Raw genomic sequence first — 20,356 nt, forward strand, 5'->3', positions numbered from 1 at the left:
TTCTTCTGACTTAATGTTTTAACACCTCACTGATATAAAAATCTTTTAAATGTTCTTCCCTCATTTACAGCACACAAAGAGTGTTTTTTTTTGCTTTGATCTGTGAGCAAATAAGTATATAATCTGTAGATTGAATTTTTTTTTAGTTTCTCTTGAATTATATGGTTTGATCAACCTAAAAATCCTCCAATTCCGGTCACAAGCCGATTTCTTGGTGCAATCCTACTATATACATTACAGTAAAAACTAATCTATAGCTATTAAACATCAATACATTATTGTTCATTGCTCTCTGATGCCGTATTAGCAGAGTACTTTAGTGAAATTAAACAACCACAGTCATTACTGATGATAATTCGGCAATATAATAATATTTGATTGATTTGTGTGTTTCAATATTGACCCTGATGTGAAGTTAAAAATCATTTTTTCACAAAGATAGCTTTTACTGCTTTGAGTATGACATCTCTCACTGACTACAAATAGCCACAAACGCCTGCATTTTATCAAGAATCAAGGATCTGTATTGTCCAGCGTTACTATAATGAAAATTTTGAGGAGACAGACACAGAATGCATAGAAATTACACAACACAATACATTTATTTCTTTAACCAGTTGATTGCACTGACCAACAACACTCCCTAAGAGGCTTAAAGCGTGCAAAAATAGTCCTTAGCAGTTAATCGTCTTATTCAAGTCAAAACGTCGGATAGTAGACTGCAATACTGTGCAGTAAATTTAGATTTTGATCTCCCAGTTTCAAGGGAATAGCTAATATTTTATATATTTTGTTGTACTTTTTCGATCTTGAAGGCAGATCGAAAAATAATATTTCAATGTTATTGTAGATGTGGCTTGGTGAAACTTTGAGAGTGAACAAAAAATAAATAAACCAATGGCAGCTTTGAATAGAAAATCTCTCCTGGAGTTTTCAACATTGTATTAATTTCCTTTTTATTTATTTCTTACAGTCAAACCAAGTCCTCCATTCAACCTGTCACACATTCAGACTGTGGAGGCAGAGCTCATTCTCAGCTGGAAAGCACCATTAGACCTTAGTCATGATCTCCTGAGATATGAAGTTCGTTATTTCTCACCGAAAACACTCCCACAGGTTGGTACTCGTCTGGCAACATGTAGCCGTGCATGTGCATGGATGCCTATGTGGGATCACCTTTTCTCCCTGTTTGTCAGGTGGTGTCTGCACTTGAAAAGCCCAATCTGTCACTGGACTTGAAACCCTCACAGAAGTACACCATCCAGGTCCGCTGCACCACCCAAACCCAGCCTTCACTGTGGAGCGACTGGAGCCAGCCTTACCACATCTACCTGCAAAGTAAAGACTGCTTCTTTTGTTCTGTGGTGAATAGTTTATTTATTTTTTTTATCTTTTCAAATGTATTCATACTCCTTGAACCATTTCAGTTGTTGTCATGTTACATCCACAAACTAGTACATAGTTCTAGGTGCATAAATAGCTTTCTTATGTTTTTTCCCGGGAACAAATATTTTTCTTTGGCCACTTGACTTGTGATTTAGTCATTTAACATTTCTACATTTTGCTGCGTGTAAGTCTAAGTAATTTCTGACAGGCATTAGGCTCATTGATTCTGTCTTTAGTAGTAGGCAATGGGCTAAGAGCTTTTAGGTCTGACTGGAACCTACATGTTTGCTTTTCAACACTAAGCGGGTTGGATTTGCTTAATGAAGGATATAGTTCCAGCAGATTCTTGGATGTTGATATCCAAGTATTAAAACAGTCATGATCCATGTTTCAACTTTCATATATACAAGTCTCAGTATGCCTTTGTTGTAGAATGCCTTTGCTGTGAATTATTATCTAGAGTAATTTCAAGAGAGACTTAATTTCTTGTATGAATAATGCTAGTAACCCCCTTAGTGTGAAGAACAGAGTCATGCTTTGTTTGAATTAAAGCCTACTGCAGATATAACAGATTCATCTTGGCATTCACTTTTATGTTTTATCAATGTTGGGGTTCATTTACCCAGTTGTTGTTTTACAAGCACTTATAACTGCAAGTGGAGACAACAAGTACATGAGTGCAGTTGTTGAACTAGTTAGCTCTAGACATGGACTGGCAGAGCCTTGAATATAAAAATACTTGATATGTTGTATCCTTGTGTTTTACCATGCTAAATGAACCTGTTGCCTGTGGATACAAGACTCCACGCAAACCACACTGGGTTGCTATGCATTGTTTACGTCTGTTTTACTTCCACTAAGCGCGACAGAAGATTGACAGATCTAAAAGAATATCCTCACAAACAACAGGTGTTCCATCAAAACTATGAATCCCATTGAACACAAAACCAGAACTTGCCAAAACGTGATGACAGACCAGTCTCACTTGCCTATACAAAACGGATACGTGTCCTTAGAAAAGAAGACAGCTTTTAAGATATACTTAAAAAAAAACTGAAATTAAAATCTTCCTCCATGCTATAAAATCAACTGTACTGCAGATATGCTGATGAAGGTTCTCAGTCATCCAGGTCATGGTCATTCCCAAAAAAAGTAAAAAACAAAGCAACTGGACTTTCAACTGGACGTTTCGTTTCCTCTCCAGGAAGCTTTCTCCTCAAACTGTGGTTTCACCCCAGTATAACGAGTGACCCAAGCTGAAGACTCTCTATTCATCCCCACTTACCCCACTGGGGATGCTCCAATCATTCCCACTAGAACCACCGACCCAGACAGGAGAAATGAGACATTTGGTTTGTTATAGATTGCATTTAACTGGATTGCATGTAATTGAAGTTCAACTGGGCCCATTTGACTTTGTTCATAAAGTGTCCTGATTTTTGTCATAAATTCTCCTAATCTTATGAGTTTTATAATTCATCAGTGAATCCATCCATATTTTGTATTTTTGAATTTAGTATTTTCATATACAAAAACACCAAAAATAAACAGAGAAAAGCAGGGATATCAGTTTGGGAAAGCGTAGATTAAAAAAAAAAAAACAATGCATCTGGCATTGCTTCAACTTCTTAAGTGCAAAATAATATTTTCTTACTTACGTTTTTCCCTGTGTGCAGATGTGAGCTACATCCCTGAAGAGGTGTTGGTGCGGCCGGGTGAGAAAGTAACGGTGTATTGTGTGTTAAACGGCAACAGCACCAACGCAAGTATGGCCATGTGGTCCCTCAACGGGATGGTGCCACTTGATCCCAGTCTTTATCGTCCCATCAACGAGCGGGTAAGAAAAATCTCTATGACCTCCTGTGAGGGTTGGAAATTAGCTCCGCCACTGGCCGAAAGCAGCTGATCTCGTGGGGCCGTTTAAGCAACTTTGCTCCTAATGAGTTCATTTTGTTGTTCTGGACTATCCAGGGACTGTTTTTTTTAAAACCACAGTAAACACATGTGGTGCTTTGTTTTAAAAATACAATATTTATTTACAACTAAGTTTTAAGACCTTTTTTATAAAAAAGCATTAATGATAAAAATTTAAACCCAAATGCTGGTTATTTTTGTATTCAGCTGTTGAGCCCCATTATTATTAAAACACAGAGTGTGCTTTCACTGGAAAATGTGAAATTCTGTCAAATAAAAAAGGACAGAGAAAAAAACAAAACAATATTTGGAAAAAAATAAAATATGTAAAAGTGTATTTGAAATAAGTTAGTGGCTGGGTTAGTGAAACTGAGAATAAAACATTTCCACCCCTGCTTACTGTGCATTTTGAAACAAGTGCATTCTCTGTTATATTGTTTTACATATTTTTAAATCAAACATAGGTCAGCCAGATCACATTCAATGCCTCAAAGACTGGGATGTATGACGTGCTGAGGTGCACACAGAAGTGGACTATTCCTTATAGCCAGATAAATGTGGAAGGTGAGTTTTGTTACAAGAATAAAAAACAAATATACTGTAAATGATGTTGATTTTTTTTTTTTTTTACCCCAAAAGTATATATACAAAGACGACATATGTATGTTGTCTTCTTTGGGAAAAAATTGACAATAACTTTAATTTGGGTGACTAGAAGCAGAGGTGGGTAGTAACCAGTTACATTTACTTATTTACATTTACTTGAGTAACTTTTTGAACAAAATGTACTTCTAGGAGTTGTTTTACTTCACTGTAGTAATTACTTTTACTTGAGTAAATATTTTGAAGAAGTATCACTACTCTTACTTGTAATTTTCTTTATTGTTAGTCATTAAAATACTAGAATTTATACATGCCTGATAAATATTTACTCTTTACTTGAGTAGCCTTTCTTACCAGATGCTTTTTTTACTCTTGCTTGAGTAATTTCATGGTTGGGTACTTTTCACTTTGACTTGACTAAAAATATGTAGAAGTAGTGCTACTCTTACTGGAGTAACTTTTCTGACTACTCTGCCCACCTCTGGCTAGAAGGCAGTTTTCTGCAAAAACAAAAAAAGGACAAAATTTGACAGTAGTACTACCAAAGTAACCCAAAGTCTTCTTCGGTCTGCAGTCTTAACTGCTATTATGTTGTGTGTTTCAGGAGGTTTCATCAACATAACATGTGTTACCAACGGTGACATCGACACTATGGACTGCAGATGGCAGAATGAAGAGTGGGCCGTGCTCAGATTTCGATCCAAGTAATGCTGCAATTCACTATACTCTGTTTATTCTCAGTAGTGACTGTCCTTTTTAGAAGTGGCAGTGGAGGATGAAATCCTTGACAAATAATAGGAGCTCTGTGTGCCATGCCCTACGTCAGTGAACACAATGCGCTGGGCACGCCTTGGCAATGCTTTAGTGCAAATCAGGAATGAATCAAGTAATCCCAGAAGTTTTTCTGGTGTGTCAGTGTGTTGCGTCATTGTGAAGTAATTGTAGTCTCACAGAATTGGGGGTTTATGATTATTTGGTAATGATATGGACCTTAATTCTTGTTGATATAGCTAATGGTGCCTTTTGTACAATCTGTAGAATCCTCCTTTAGAATTCTGTGTTATTGCCCCTTTTTTAGTTATCTGAACTGTTTTCTTTATCTAAGAATCAGAATCACAATGCCTTTTATTGTCATTATACACATATGTACAACAGGATTAAAGCTAACTCCAAACAGTGCGGAAATATCAAAATATTAATTGTCAAAAATATCAATATATATATATATATATATATATATATATACAGTGTAAACATCAAGAGGTAAGGTGTGCAGTCCTGGGTGGTATGTACATTGCAAAAATAAAATGTACTTCTGTATAAATTGTTACATATGTGTGTGTAAATATTGCACATTGTAGGATAAAAACTGAATATTGCACATCATTATTTCCCAGTAGGACGTTTTATTTTTTTTTATCAGTACATGTGGGAGTTCAGGGTGGTTATTGCCTTAGGAAAGAAGTTGTTTTTGAGTCTTTTCTGGTCTTAATGCAACTGTAGAGCCTCCATAAGGGCAAGAGGTCAACTTTACCTCTTGCCCTCATAGACTGACTTTATGACTCTTTAGAGCCGCTCCCGGTCTGCCGCACCATACTGTGATACAGTATGTCAGCAGATGGACGATCGGTAGGTCAGCAGCAGGTTGGAGTCTAGTTTGTGGTTCCTGAGAGCTCTCAGGAAGTGTAGACAGTTTGGGAACAACAACAACAGACTGTATTACAGTTTAGAATTCATGGTCTTAATCTATTTTTATTGGATTATAGACCTTTTATCACGTAATCTGTAAATTTTATATTCTGTATGTAAATCTCCTATCAGCTATAATCTGTAAAAAAAAAAAAAAAGGGCATCGCACAGGATTTAAATATTTTATGGAGACATTCATTTAAAATAAGATTTTTGCAAATATCTGTTTTTTTAAGACATTAACATTTAACAAGTGGCTAAATTATTGGTCAGGCAGCTCCCCTCCACGCAAGCATTAACCTATAATTTGGATGAATATAGTTAAAAAATGGGCCCCTAACTGGATAGTCTGCATTGTTACGCTCCCATTTTAATTTTTGCTGCACTGCTACACTGCAAATATGGAACTAAAAATAAGTAAAATTTGTGTATTTTTCCTTGATTTGTGCAGGTAAATAAGATGATCTGTCAATACAATAAGATTTTTGCACTTAAAATAGGAACAATTCATCTCCATCATCGTATTTCAAGTGCAGTGTATCTAATTATCTTATTGTAGGGGTCAAAATACTCATTCCATTGGCAGGTAGTATTGTTTACTTGCTCAAATCTAGGACAAAAACACTAATTGATTTTAAGAAGATTTTACTTATTTTTAGATGTGTTTTTGTAGTGTAGGTTTGATGATAGAAAATTCTTGAGTAAAAGTGGAATCCACATGGGGCCCACTTTCATTTTCTTTACACACAACGAGTTTATAGGCCCCTTTGCCTGTTATTTATATCATCATCATCATTCAATACCACAGTCTCAGAGTTAAATCACCTCACACCTTGACCCTTATTCAGTTTTACAATTTTGCTACTCTTGTATTATTAACGTTTATTTGTAAACTAAAGCAGACCCCAGAGTTGCATAAAATCAAGTTGACTATTATTGATTTACTGTCTGTGTTTGTTTCCGGGGTAGGAGCGCTGAAATGTCGTGTGAGGAGATGAAGGAAAAAGAGAGAGGCGGCGAGGATGTAGGTGAGATGGGACCTGAATGCAGTCCAAAGAAATCTAAGGAGAAAGTCTGCTCTATCCATCCTTTGAAGATCAGTTGCTACAAACTGTGGCTTGAGATGCCGTCCAACCTGGGTCTCATCAGGTGCAAACCTGTCTACGTGTCACCCATAAATCATGGTGAGCAACAAGTGTTGGCCACTATAATCTTGTAAAGGTGCACTAGATATCACTGTAAGGTCATGAACTTGTAACATATGGATTTATAGTATTTTAGACATATTTTAGGATGTAATGTTCTTATAGTTGAGTGCTTGCCGTATATATGGAGTGATCAAACACTTAAAGGTGTCAGGGTAGTTTGCACTGGATAAGAAATTGCCACAGCAGTATAAGTGTAAGAACTGTTATTATTATTCCAACAATAAAGTAAAGTGAAAGAGTCTGTGTAAAACTAAGTATGGAAGTTGATTTGAATATTTTCTTGGTCTGGGTAGTCTGGCAGAGGAATACATTGTGGAAAACTATATGTTTCAAGATTCTGTACCACACTCATGAAAATATGGAGGAACACCGATAAATGTAAAAGCTCAATATTGAGCTAAAATGTCAGGAAGTTTGTCAATTCACTGAAATAAAAACCTAAAATGCATTAAAGATCAATCTTCCCACCTGACCTGCAGTGAAGGCTAACCCTCCCACTGACGTGATGGCGGTGAGTCGGAGCGGTGGGATCCTCAGGGTCTCTTGGAGCCCTCCTCTTCTACCGGCTGAGGGCCTCCAGTGTCAGTTTCGGTACCACTCACTCAGCGTGATAGAGAAGTGGAAGGTGAGCTTCCATACGCTTTCCCCATGAAAAGCTTTGCTTAAAATTTGACAAGGTATCGGTGTAGTTTTACAGTTCTTCAAAGTAAGTTTTAATTAAATATAAATTTGGGTAATGATAACTGGTTGGAAAAATTACACTTATCCTGCCAGTATTTGTGCATCTAAAAACATGAAAAAAACACAATGGTCTGGCATGGCTTCAGTTGTCTATTTTAAGCCAGGTACCAACATTTTCATGAGACCTTTGTCCAGTTAAGTGACTGAAATTATTCCTGGAACTTGGAGGCATGCCATCAATTGTGTCCTCTTCCTGATTTGAACTCATTTCCTCTCATACTTTTGGGAAACAGAAAAAGTACGTAGAGAGATGGACCAAATAATGATGTTAAATTACAATTGCATCGCTAAGGCCAGAAGCTGAATCAGAAGCAAAGCTTTTGTTCCTTGTTTGTCTAGTTGGTGATTCACAGGCCCATATCCCAGAAATATGTGTTGGCTCTTTGTGGGCGTGTACACCACGTGGCAAAGCTAGTAAAAAAATTATCCGTTTCATTTATATAAATCCATAAATGTGAGCCTTTTCGTTTTAGTAGAAATGTTTCGGGTTGTTCCACTTGACATGGAAATAAATGTATCTTTGCAGTTTGAGGAGCCTGTGAGGGTTCCCTGGGCAGAGGTCAAGGTGCCAGACATGTGTCAGGTCTACGTGGTTCAAGTACGCTGCATGCACACCAGTGGGATCGGATACTGGAGCGAATGGAGTGACGCCGTCCACTCCACCAATCAAAGCACCAGAGGTAGACCTGCTTCAATGCTGAACTGAACTCTTCATACCATAATAATTCATATTAATTCTGTCATATGATGGTAACATATCCAGATAAAACTTCTTTGTAACTTCAGGTAACCAGCACAAAAAAAAAATGACTTGTATCAATAATGAAAAGGAATGAAAACTAGAGAGATAAGATCATAAATTTTGATGACTGATTTGATAGCAATTTTTCTTAATTTTCTGGATAAATCAATAATGTATCTGCCAATGTAAAATCAAAAACTGCCCTATTACTCAAAACTGACAATTAATTTCTCGCTTGAATTATTTTTGCCGCCATTAACTTTTGTGTGTTACCCTGCTGTGCAGTTAAACGAGTTTTCAAAACAACTCAAACTATTCAGAGTTGGCATTTTAACCTGTTACATTAACATTTTGATTAATTAGTGCACTAAATGCTCTTAATGTTACTAAGTACGTGTTCTTGGTTGACTAAGGAAGAGCTTACTTTACCTATGATTTCCAAAACACTACAAATATTTCCATGTCCAGCATGATGACAGAGCAACGTTGCTGTAATCCGTCCAGCTTCTTGTCATTTTCTGACGTCTAACCTCCTGTTGTGGCAGATATGCTGTGCATTTTTAGGACTTTGGTTAGAAACACCTCTCTGATACTGACAATACATGATTAAGTCTTTTCTCAGTAAAAGGTTACACTCCAAGGTGTGTTGTTGGGAAGGTGCCATTATTGTCAGGAAAAAAGATTACTAGCCCTGATTGGCTGGCTGGAAACTAAAATGGAATTTTCTGGAAGCTTTTGTTGGGCACCTTCCCAACAAAAGCTTCCAGTCCCAGTCACCAGGTAATTTCCGGGTATATATTTTGTAAAAAACTGTCTCATATTCGGTTGATGTCTCTCTTTGGCAGCTCCTGAACGTGGGCCTGATTTCTGGAGAATGTGTCAAGACGATCCATACAGAAACCAGTCTAACATCACTCTACTATTTGAGGTAAACCAACCGTGTAGATAGGACTGTAATGACACATCTAGCCCACAAGACGAGATGTTACACCATACTGGGTGCAGAAAGACAAGACCAGAAGAGGTTTCAGCAAGATTTAGGGGAAAATTAAGAACTGCTTTATTCCTGCCACCAAAATGGCAAAAAACAAAAAACAAACTTATGTTTCTCAAACGACAAATGCTGGTTGAAGAATCTCTAATCAGTGTACAATAATTTTTTATCCATATACTAAAGTTCTTATTTTGTCTAATTCCAACAGAGTCGTAATGCCAGAAAAGGATTAAAAATGGTCCTTCTTGTTTTTCACAAATAAAGAAAAGGCTTCATTTGTATAAAATTGTGTTTTAGAGAATCTATGTTAGATATAGAATCATCCAGTTCTGGCTTAATCCCTCTAAGTATATTAGATTTTGAGTTAGAGGTGTTCAGTTGTAGTCCTATGTTGATAAAAACTGTTAAACCAACATTTAATGAAGTGCTTTGAGCCAGATGCCAGCTTTAGCTTCAGTAACTGTTGACTTGTATTCTCAGACTCCCCCATATATTATGTGTTGCACTGTCGATTTTTTTTTTATCTGCTGCGTTTAATACAGTTTTAAATAGTTTAATACTGGTGGGAAATCTTCAATCCTTTTTTATGGGTGGTATCAGCCAGCTAGACGGGCAACGCAACAAAGCAGGAAGTGTTCCCTTTCTAACTTCAAAATATTTCTCATACATGGATAGAACCGGGCGTCAAGCTGAAATCAAAAATGTTCCTATCCGGGGCTAACAACAACAACAACAACAACAATAATAATATACACTTTAACAGGTCACATGGTGAAAGGCAGTAGGACCTTGTGAGACAGAGTTCACTTAGGCATGAACCATCCTGGCTTTTCAAAACTGCAACACTTTACAGCTACATTAGTTAGAACCTGAAGATCAACCTGGGTTATGCTAAAGCAGAGCTAAGCTAGAAATCCTCATAAAACAGTTTCAGCTTTTCAGGTTTTCTTTTTACAGTTTAACCTTTCTTCTCAGTTGTTACCTTTTTCAGCCTATATTTCAGGTTTAAGGGACACTGAGTTAGTAAAAAAAAGGCAGATGTGTCCAAAAAACAACTTGTAAATTGTATAAAGTCAGAAGACAAGTGCAAAGGGGATTTCAATGTCACTAATTCTGATATGCTTTTGGTTTTTCAATCATATTACGCAGCACATATATTCACCTAGAAGGAAGTTTTAAAAATCTCTACTTCAGAAATTCAAACATTTTGAAACACAACAGAATCTCAATTTTAGGACATTATGGGAAAATTTGGACAAGGCCTCAGTTTCTCGTTTGTGAATGTTGGTTTCGGATAGAAGAGGCTTCTCCTGGCAAGCCTTTTGTGCTTGATCAGACTTTTCCTAGCAGTCTTATCATGAGCTTTACAGTTTCTGATTTCTAAAGTTGGCCTGCGTAGTCTGAGGGGTGACCCGGATGAATTTCCTGGGATGTCTACTCTAGACAAAATATCTTAAAGACTTGAGCTAAAATGATTGAGCTGAATCAGCCCTTTCTGAGGTTTGACAAGCATACACACATGCTAATGGCCACACGGGTTCTTGATCTGACCAAAAATCTTTCACACTGTCTCTCAGATGCTGATGTCCATTTGCACAGGTTTTAGTTACTCTAAGGTGCTGCTTGATCGCATATTTCTCTCACATCCTTCTGTAAATCAGCTGCTGTCTTTCCTCTATTTATCTTTAATATTGCATTTTCATCTGAACATGGCATATTAACTATATTTGCACAATTTTGTTAATATTTTTTGCCTTTCTGATAAGTTAATCCTCCTGGTTGAGAAATACATATTGAATTAGCTAGCTTCCCAAATTTCCCAATTGTGGGACAATAAAGGTTCTGTACTTCTTAAATCTTTTCAGTGTGACATAATATTATAGCCCATCACCCATATTGTTGTGCTAGCCTAGAAGCAAAAATCCTCTAAAGCTCAGAAGGTTGGGAACCTCTGACGTGAGAGCTTCTAATTAAAAATATTGATTAGAGTGTTATAGGCACCAGAGGAATACATCTTCTCCTTTGTTTTTCCAGTCTTTCCCAAGAAATTGGAACTCCTACTGTGTGGATGGATTTATTGTCCAGCACCAGGCCTCTAACGGGTCTATACTGAGGAAGCAGATCAATACGGTGTCCTCCTACAGCTTTGAGTGGAATCGGGATTTTCATGTCGTGACCGTGGAGGCCTACAACAGTCTGGGGAGCTCCGTTAACAACGTCAACATGACGCTGGAGAAACAACCTAAACGTAAGTGAGAAGGAATTAACCGGACATTTCAGCAATCCCTGAGGGAAGCTAATCTATTTAGGACACAACAACAAGAGGCTCGACTGCTGTGATTGTGGACCCGCTTCTGGGGAAAATATTTAGCTATTGTTCAACTGGAATTGCTGATACAAACCAAGCTCGATTGCTTTGTTTATATGAGGTCGTATCAGTTGGTTCTGTGGACTCCAATTTAAAAAAAATAATAAAATACATAATGGTTGGTCTTAATTTTCCTCTGTGGCCTATGATTAACTAAAAAATATGAACATGTTTAATATTTGTTCCATATTTGATAAGAATGTGCAGTGAAAAAAGACACAAGTACACAAAATGCTTTATTGGTAAAATTTAGTTGCTTTAGAAATATAGATTAAGTATAAATATAAAAAAAAAATGCTCTTTTAGAAATGCGAAGAATAATTTTCATAGTCTAAAAACAAATATGACATCATATCAGGAGCACAGCACAGATATTCTCCAGAAAATGTTATTGCGAATTAGGGTCTTAAATACTTATATCTCCTGATGAAGAAACACATGGATTTATAATTAGATTAAACTAAACCTAATTCTCTTTGTAGGAGAGCTGAACGTCAACTGAGCACTTTGCGTCACAGACAGGCAGGAAGTTGCAAGCGGCCACAACGGTCTTTGTTTCACTACTATTTTACTGTGAGCATCTGCGTAAAGGAGCACAGACACATTAATTTTTTTTTTAATCAAAAACCAAATCCATCAAATCACATCCAGAAATTAAAGGATTTCTCTATTAATTCTTTATGTGAGCCAAGCTTATGATCAGAGGAAATGACGTGTGGACTTACCACTGGTCCCGGTCAGAGCTAACAGGCATTAGCAGAGAAACATGGAGATATTTACTGGAAAGAAAATCTTTTCTGTGGATTTAAAAAGGATCTTCTGAGAGGCATAGATGACCTGAACATTTTCAGTTATTCACAGGAAACCTTTCTGTTACATTAGCCGATATGTTTAGTCCATTTTTCACTATAACCTGTTTACCTCTGTCCTATCTTAGCGGTAGATACCAGAAGAATATGTACCGGAACATCAAACAAACACAGGCGTCCGTTCAAGCATCAGCATATTTGCCTGTGTGGTTCCCCTACAAAGCCCCTGTTTATGCCTGCTAGCTATTAGTGTCACCGATGTCCGTGCTTTAGGTAATATGACACAGGGGTGAAGTACCAGGGTGCATTTTAATAACAGTGTCCTCTGTGTTGGTTACCTTCATGATTAAGGCAGTAGCAGCTCGCAGCATTGAAAGGATTTGTCATTCCGCCTGAAAACGGACAGTCTTGTAATCATTCCGAGAACGCTGTTGGAAATGTGTCCATTAGTAATAGGTCCCAAAGAACATGTATTCTGTTTTTTCCATGTTCCTTGTTTGTGTTATTAATCAATCAGCCTTTACTCATACCACGCTGTTAATGCAACAGGCTGAACCAAAGTGCTTTATGCAAGATAAAAACAAGCAGCAATTGAACATAAAGCAATAAGTAGTGAGCTAAAAATTAGGGTAAAAACAGAAAATGTAAAAAATGAAAAATAAAAATGCTGGTTTGAAGGACTAAGGAAATGTAATTTTGATAATAAAAGTGATGAAACACTAGTTTTAGTCATAAAAATACTCTTTCCAGGATTCTAAGATCTATGGTCCTTGGTATTAAGAAAATGAATATTATACATAATGAATCTGCACATTATATGGACTCACAATCACCAATTGAACATCCCTGTGAAAAATGTTGCAATCGTAAAGGACTGTTGAAGGTCAGACATTCATGCTCTGTATATCGATAGTATCGACCAGTCGGATGGATTCTACCGGCCCTAATGCTCGCACCTGATGTATATGTTTGCTGAATGAGATGCTAAAGGTCATGAAGAGTGGTTGGAAACATTTGGTAATGGTGATGAAAGAAGATTGTCAAGAAAAAGTAGTTAAAAAACAGTATCCCAATTAAATATTTTTTCAGATGCCCAGGACCTCTTATAAATAATACCTACATGATATGTGTGAAATTAACCCAAATTATACATTTGATTCAAACAACTGTTGTAAAAATGTTTTTTTCACTGAATAAAAAGGAAGGATGGCAAACTGTTTTTGGAATAAATATGAAATCAAACTAAAAGTGCACTAATAAGAAAAACATAATTACCTCTCCTTAATTTACCTCGCAGTAAAGCGGAAGCTCGGCATGATCGGAGACCAATCGTTATTTATTAAATACACAGATCTACAGCAACTTTAACAGCCTCATATCAGAGGATTTACTCACGCCACATCTGAGCAATCGGCAGCTTTGGCTTCCGCTTCAGTTAACACCAATGGTCATACTGCATTCCCAGCAACATTCCAGTCTTTTCACTCCTAGAATCATGTATTTTTTCCCGCTTTTTTTCACTAGATCTTGGAACATTCTTCATTGTTTCGTCTGTAGATGCTAATAGCCATTGGCCGCTTCCTTGTTTAAAACCCCTGATGTGCATTCACAGCACGTACGTCTGTTAAAATTGTAAAAAAAAAAACACGAAGGGCTTTATTTACTAACAAATTCAATTGAGCAAAAACAATTGAGCAACCAGTTTGAGCTACTGATGTATAAATTATTAAAAAATCAAATAATGTGGATATGCACCTTTAAAGATAACACATACCAAGCACTAAAAGGCATGTGGACACTATGATTTAGTAAATCATTTTAAACCAGATTCAGATCTCTGTACAATCCTTTTATTTTATTTTAAATGTCATCCTGCCAGTAAACATTGGTAAATTATAAGAATAAGTCTATACTTATATCAAAAATAATTTGAATAATTTATTAATGGTCTCAAAATGAATGAAATCTTGAGTTACCGTTACCTTGTTTAACGTGCATCATAATGAATCCCCAGGTACCATCTGACAGCTTTGTTCCTTTACTTTCCTGCAGGCCGCTGTGTGCATTCATTCCACGTTTCAGTTATAAACAGCACCTGTGTGTCACTGTCCTGGAGCCTGTTGCATATCAGCTCGGTCCCCCTGTTCATGGTGGTTCAGTGGTTCCCAACGAAGCAGCAGGACACTGAAGACTTTGGTCTGAGTGGGCAAACCTGGGCCAGACTGCCCTACACCAGTCTCCCTGCCCTTTTACGAGGTAAACCATTATCTGAAACCTGGGATTGTTTGTTATACATAACATTAAGTTTCCTTCGCTAACTGTTCTGTAACCAATTGACTGTTTTAATGTATTATTTAAAGGAGATTTTTTTAGCTCCAAGGAATACGCCTTCCACTTATATCCTGTGTTTGCTGATGGAGAAGGGGAACCGATGTTTGCATTAGGTATGGTCTTTGTTTCCACTTTTTGTATGCAACATCAACTGCATGCATGCACATTGTATTGTTAAATATCTGATGCACATTTCCACTTTAATGCAGTCAAGGCAGGGAAACCTCCAGCCTACTTGATGCTGATGTTCATCTCCTTCCTTTGCATTGGCGTGTTTGTGACCTTGGCTCTCTCCCAAAACCAGTAAGAGCTTGTTTTGGTCACAGGGATCTTTGAAAGCAATATGTCATGTTCTGATGTGGGGGTTAATTGCAGGTCAGCGTATACAGAATCAACTTTACAGCCAGACAGTTGTTAAAAATGATAAATGATGTTAATCTCTGCTGCGTTGTCTAATTGAGGTCCCTGATACACTGAAAAATAAGAAGAGTGACATTTAACAGGTTAAGGAATGTGATTACGTTTGATGTCTGCTTGTCAGACGATTCAGACAGGAGAGTGCAATGGATAAGGAGTCATTTCATGCAAGAATCAACCTGAATATTTCATTTTTGTTTTTGCAGGATGAAAAAAATCGTGTGGAAGGATGTTCCAAACCCGAACAAATGCTCATGGGCTAAGGCGCTTGATTTGAAAACGGTAAATTAACCATCTGTGGGAATAAATCTCCTCTGACTCAAAGGTTTAATTCTACAAAGCTTCAAAGTGATTAGAAGGCATAAAAATGTAATAAAATAGCTGAATAAGACATAACCATAAAAGTCTAGATCTATTTACATGTTTAGGTCAGCAGAGCAAGCTTTTGTTTAAATGTTGTGTTTTATTTATATATATATATATATATATATATATATATATATATATATATATATATATATATATATATATATATATATATATATATATATATATATATATATATATATAGATATAGATAGATAGATAGATAGATAGATAGATAGATACTGCAGACAGATAGATATGGGTTATGTTTGACAACAGGAGTATTTTTTTGTCTTTTTAAATATAGAGAAGTGGTTTAAGCCTTTTTATTATTATTAAACACATTTATTTCCTTTTTGTTTTCTACTACTTTTAAAAGCTTGAACGAATCAGGTTATGCGTGCACATTGTCCCTGTTGTCTACAAGTTGTAAATGTCCAAGTGTATCCAGGTTTTTAATTCAGCTGTTTATAAAGCTTATAAAAAAAAAAAACATTTGCTTAAACTTCCTCATTTAAAATGTTTCACACCTCAGTAACAGAATTCAACCCAGAGATAATGAAAAATTTCCTTTTCCTCATCTTGCCATCTAGCTCATCCTGAGTGTTTTTTTTAATTCTGTTTACATCTCAAATGTGCTATAAAATGTAAAACAAGTGTATCTTGCTTTTGCTAAAATGTGTTTATTGTTTCTCCAGATGGACAGATTCGAGTACCTGTTCCAGCCCGCCGAAGGTCTGCAAGCTTTGTCGCTGCCCCCTGAGAAGATCTCTAAAGTTATTGTTGTGAACAAAGCTCTGACAGAGGCCTTGGTCCAGACCCCAAAGTCCTTGCCTCCTGAGTCTGTTGTTGCTTTGACTAATTCCTTTCTGCCATGTTCAGACCCAAGGACTGACCAGTTGCTGGAGTGTGAGACCGTCCTTAGAGGAGCCATTAGTTCAGATTCCCTGACTACTTCAAACAAAACCAATAATAAACTACAAGCAGTCGATGGCTTGGGAGAGCAGGGTTCAGGAACCAGTAACAGCTCTGCCCGGTCTTCAGTGACGTACACCAAGGTCTTAGTCACCGATGCAAATCAGGATCATCCGCCTCTTCATCTCCACTACAAAGAGGGAAGTGGGTGCAGCTCCAGCGACGAGGGAAACTTCTCAGCAAACAACTCAGACACCTCTGAATCGTTCCCTGGTGGCCTGTGGGAACAGGACAGCTGCCGAGGTACAGAATCTGATGACGCAAGGCACTCCTGCTCTTACAACTCTGTAAAGGAGCTTTCCGAAACATCAGAGCAAGAGGATGAAGTAGACATAAGGCAAGAGAAGCCTCTGTACTATCTCGAAATTGGACATCCACCAGATGATGAGGAAAGCGAGGCAGAGAAGCCAAAGACTGAGCTCCTGAAAAGTGTGCATTTGAACAGAGAAGACTGTCCTGTGGAGTTGCATCCTCTGCTTAGCCCGGAGGAGTCGATGGATGCCAGCATGCACCTGCAAGCGACAACTTGCAGCTTTGCCTCGCTGTACATGCCTCAGTATCGGAAGACGGAAGTAAATCACATCCCAGACACGTGACAGCCAAACCTCAGCTCTTATTAAATGGTGCACCGTTGTGTTGTGAACAGAGTCATGCTTTGCCATTTAAAACAGTGTTCCTACTCTGGAGAAGCCTGAAAGTTTGACATGGAAAATGAGTAGGAACCCTGTTACCAAAGCCAATCATTCGCTCTCTGTGCACGTTGTAAGCTATAATAAGAAGCATAAAAGACCTCATCTTATAAATTATTCCTAGGTGTTTATTCATGCTGCAAGAAACAAAAGGCTCACTGCTGATGGAAAAAAAAAACATTTCTTCATTTATTTCCTCCTAGCCTGGGCTTTAATTCTGTGCGTACATCAGAGTTGATCAGTATTTGTGACTAATAACAGGAGTTTTTCTTTAAAAAGATCTGAGTGTAGCAGACAGAAAGAATAAGCAGGAACTTGATCTCCAAGACAAAGAAAAGGAAGACAAAGGAGGTTAAGGTCAGTTTATAAAGTTTACGTTCATCACATTTACTAACTGGTCTGGGCTAGATATGTTTTTCTTTGTTTAAAAGATCTGTGCCTTCCTTAAAGCACATTTGACACCGAAAAGGGGGCAACACATTTAAAAAATGACGAACAGCTCGAAAATGTGAGTCACTGCAGGTAATTTTTGTGGGCATTTTGTTCACTCGTTGGCAGCTTCGACATTTATTATAGTATGGACTGTACCACCTGCTAACTTTAGGTCCATGTGTATTTTGTGTTGTAATGTGTTTGGGGTTTGGGTTCAGTTTGTGAACAAAATAAGATTGTTGTCTGTCAAACATAGAAATTAAGCTGATTTCTTCTGTTAAAAAAGACAATATGTTTTCAATCTACTTGAAATGGATTAAAGAAAATATTATCAATATAGAAACTTAATTCACTGTAATTCGTCATGGAGATATTCTGTCTATTTTTCATTGTAATAAAGAATTTATTGTGAAAATTAGTGGTTTGATGGTAAACTTTAAGCTCTTTGGAATTGAATGAAACTAAACTTTTGGCCTCAGTTCAATTCAGCGTAATTATATAGCGTAATTTCACAACATGTCCATTAAACCTACTTTACAAAGCCAATTCTATTGAATCCTACAGATCTAATGTTTGTTAAAAAGTTTTCTATCTAAGGAAACTCAGCAGATTGCATCAAGACACTGACTTGCAGCGTTTACTACTCCTGGATGAGCATGTAGCGACATTGGACAGTCGCTACAGTCCAGATGTAACTACTATGAAGAGAAAATGAGAGAGGGAGAGAAAACAGAGTTCAATATAATACAAAATTGGAGAGTAGTAGGAGAATGTACCAGAGTGAGGGAAGTGGTCATTATGTTCTCCAGCAGCCTAATGTATAAAGTTTTCGGCCTGGTCTTAAAAACAGACAACACTTTTAATAACTTGAAATAACCTTTTAGCCTCATGGACAAAAACAGCCTCCTCAACTTATTTGATATTAAAGTGTCTTTCATGAAATTAAGAATATTATAAATACTCTTATTATGTCAACTATAAACACTGCAAATCACTGGAATCTTCAACACAATGTAATTATTAATTCTGACAGCTGAAACAAAATCCATCACTACTAAGCAATAAATCCATTCAGCTGTCATAAGAGGCGACATACACCTTGGTATGGCAACACAAACACACATACTCACACCTAAGAGTAATATATAGAGACCATTAGACTTGCTAGTCATGTTTTTGGACAGTGGGAGGAAGCGTGCTCGGAGAGAACCCAGGTATGAAGAACATGTAAACTCCATGAAGACAGAACCCTGGCCGGGATTTAAACCCAGGACCTGCTTGCTGCAAGGCAACAATGCAAACAACAGGGCCATCGGGCATCCCTAAGCAATGAATATTAACAAAAATTTAAATAATATTACAAAAATATTACTCATGGGATGGTTTATTGTAGCACTGATAAGCTGCCAGAGTGTCTTTTAAAAACTGGAGTTTGTGTCACCACGTTGTAGAAAATCTCTACTTCACTGTCCATTATATTTGATGTTTGAAAAAAGAAATCAGTGAAAAGGAACTTTTAGTCAATGTGCTATTTGTTTGCGTGGTAGTTCAGCCTGGTCTCAAGATGGCATCAGCAGACCTTTTGAGCTGCTTCTTGGTGGATCTTTATTTTGTGCCAATTTTGTTAGCAAAGAAAATGAAACATTATTGATTATCCAAATGTTTTATCTTAAGCTCGCAGTTACCAAAATCTTACTGGTTTTATGCTGAAAAACACCTGAACCCCATCAGTCTGCACCATAAGAAAATGGCTAAACTAAACCAATCTATCAGAATCAGAAATACTTTAATAATCCCAGAGGGATTGCTTTAGGGATCTAAAGCAATCTAAACAAAGAAGCACAAATAACATTAATAATTTTATTTACAAAGTTATCTACACAACTAAATGGTTTGCAAAATACAACACTTCATACAGTGCTGCTCTAAAGGTATCTTTAAAGAGAATGAAATACTAAATGAAAAAGAAACCCCTTCGATTGGTTGTACCGGGTGATGCAATCGATGACATCATGCTGGGGCGGCCCCTCCCATTCACCTGTCCTGGATGATCGGAACAAAGGGACAAACAATGGTGAGTAGGCCTAATGCACAGCAACATTAATAGAAATCATTTACCAGAAATGTACCTCTAACAGAAGGAAAGTTCATATTAAGTAATAATTCAGTGATTTACTTTAAAAACATTTAGTATGTTTGGATTTAAACTGCAACATAATTCTACCACAAACAAATGTATGTGAATCAATATGACAAGAGCAATGTTAAACTAAAGCACCAGGAATAACTATAAAATGTGTTTAAAGGGCAAGTGATGACTAAATACAATCTCAACCACTTTGTCAAATTTTTTTTAAAACCCTAAACACTTAAATATACATTTTTATACCATGACCTGGTTCTGGTTTGTTGTGACAGAAATTGCAGCAAAAACCCAATAATACTGTATACTAATTTGCGAGGATGCTCGGCAACAGAAATTCAAACATTGAACATGTTATGAGCAAAACCAGTCATCGTTGTAGCAAGTCTCTACCTACAGCAGCATTGTACTGCCGCCTTGTGGCTGCAGTCGGTTAATATCAGAACTGCATCATGCTCTGTGAACTGTGTTAATCAGTTAAATAGACACTAAACCACATAACTAAATAAAACATTCAGCAGCTGTTCGTAAAGCTCTAGCATCCCACAC

General features: G+C 37.1%; 1 protein-coding gene across 3 annotated transcripts in view; it reads left to right on the forward strand.

The window, feature by feature from the left end:
• Positions 1-17,316, forward strand: part of lepr (leptin receptor) — a 53,589-nt gene extending 36,273 nt beyond the window's left edge. For all 3 annotated transcript variants that reach the window (XM_036140905.1, XM_036140907.1, XM_036140906.1), the window contains 15 exons: positions 974-1,116; positions 1,197-1,338; positions 3,063-3,223; positions 3,765-3,864; positions 4,508-4,607; positions 6,562-6,776; positions 7,280-7,425; positions 8,068-8,221; positions 9,129-9,211; positions 11,312-11,525; positions 14,507-14,710; positions 14,815-14,898; positions 14,995-15,088; positions 15,409-15,484; positions 16,267-17,316. In XM_036140905.1, coding sequence (XP_035996798.1) covers positions 974-1,116; positions 1,197-1,338; positions 3,063-3,223; positions 3,765-3,864; positions 4,508-4,607; positions 6,562-6,776; positions 7,280-7,425; positions 8,068-8,221; positions 9,129-9,211; positions 11,312-11,525; positions 14,507-14,710; positions 14,815-14,898; positions 14,995-15,088; positions 15,409-15,484; positions 16,267-17,139 — 2,789 coding nt within the window. In that variant the 3' untranslated portion in view covers positions 17,140-17,316. The remainder of the gene's footprint in view (positions 1-973; positions 1,117-1,196; positions 1,339-3,062; positions 3,224-3,764; positions 3,865-4,507; positions 4,608-6,561; positions 6,777-7,279; positions 7,426-8,067; positions 8,222-9,128; positions 9,212-11,311; positions 11,526-14,506; positions 14,711-14,814; positions 14,899-14,994; positions 15,089-15,408; positions 15,485-16,266) is intronic.
• Positions 17,317-20,356: the final 3,040 nt, after the last annotated feature.

This window comes from Fundulus heteroclitus, chromosome 9, assembly GCF_011125445.2.
Source record: "Fundulus heteroclitus isolate FHET01 chromosome 9, MU-UCD_Fhet_4.1, whole genome shotgun sequence".
In the NCBI taxonomy this organism is placed as follows: Eukaryota; Metazoa; Chordata; class Actinopteri; order Cyprinodontiformes; family Fundulidae; genus Fundulus; species Fundulus heteroclitus.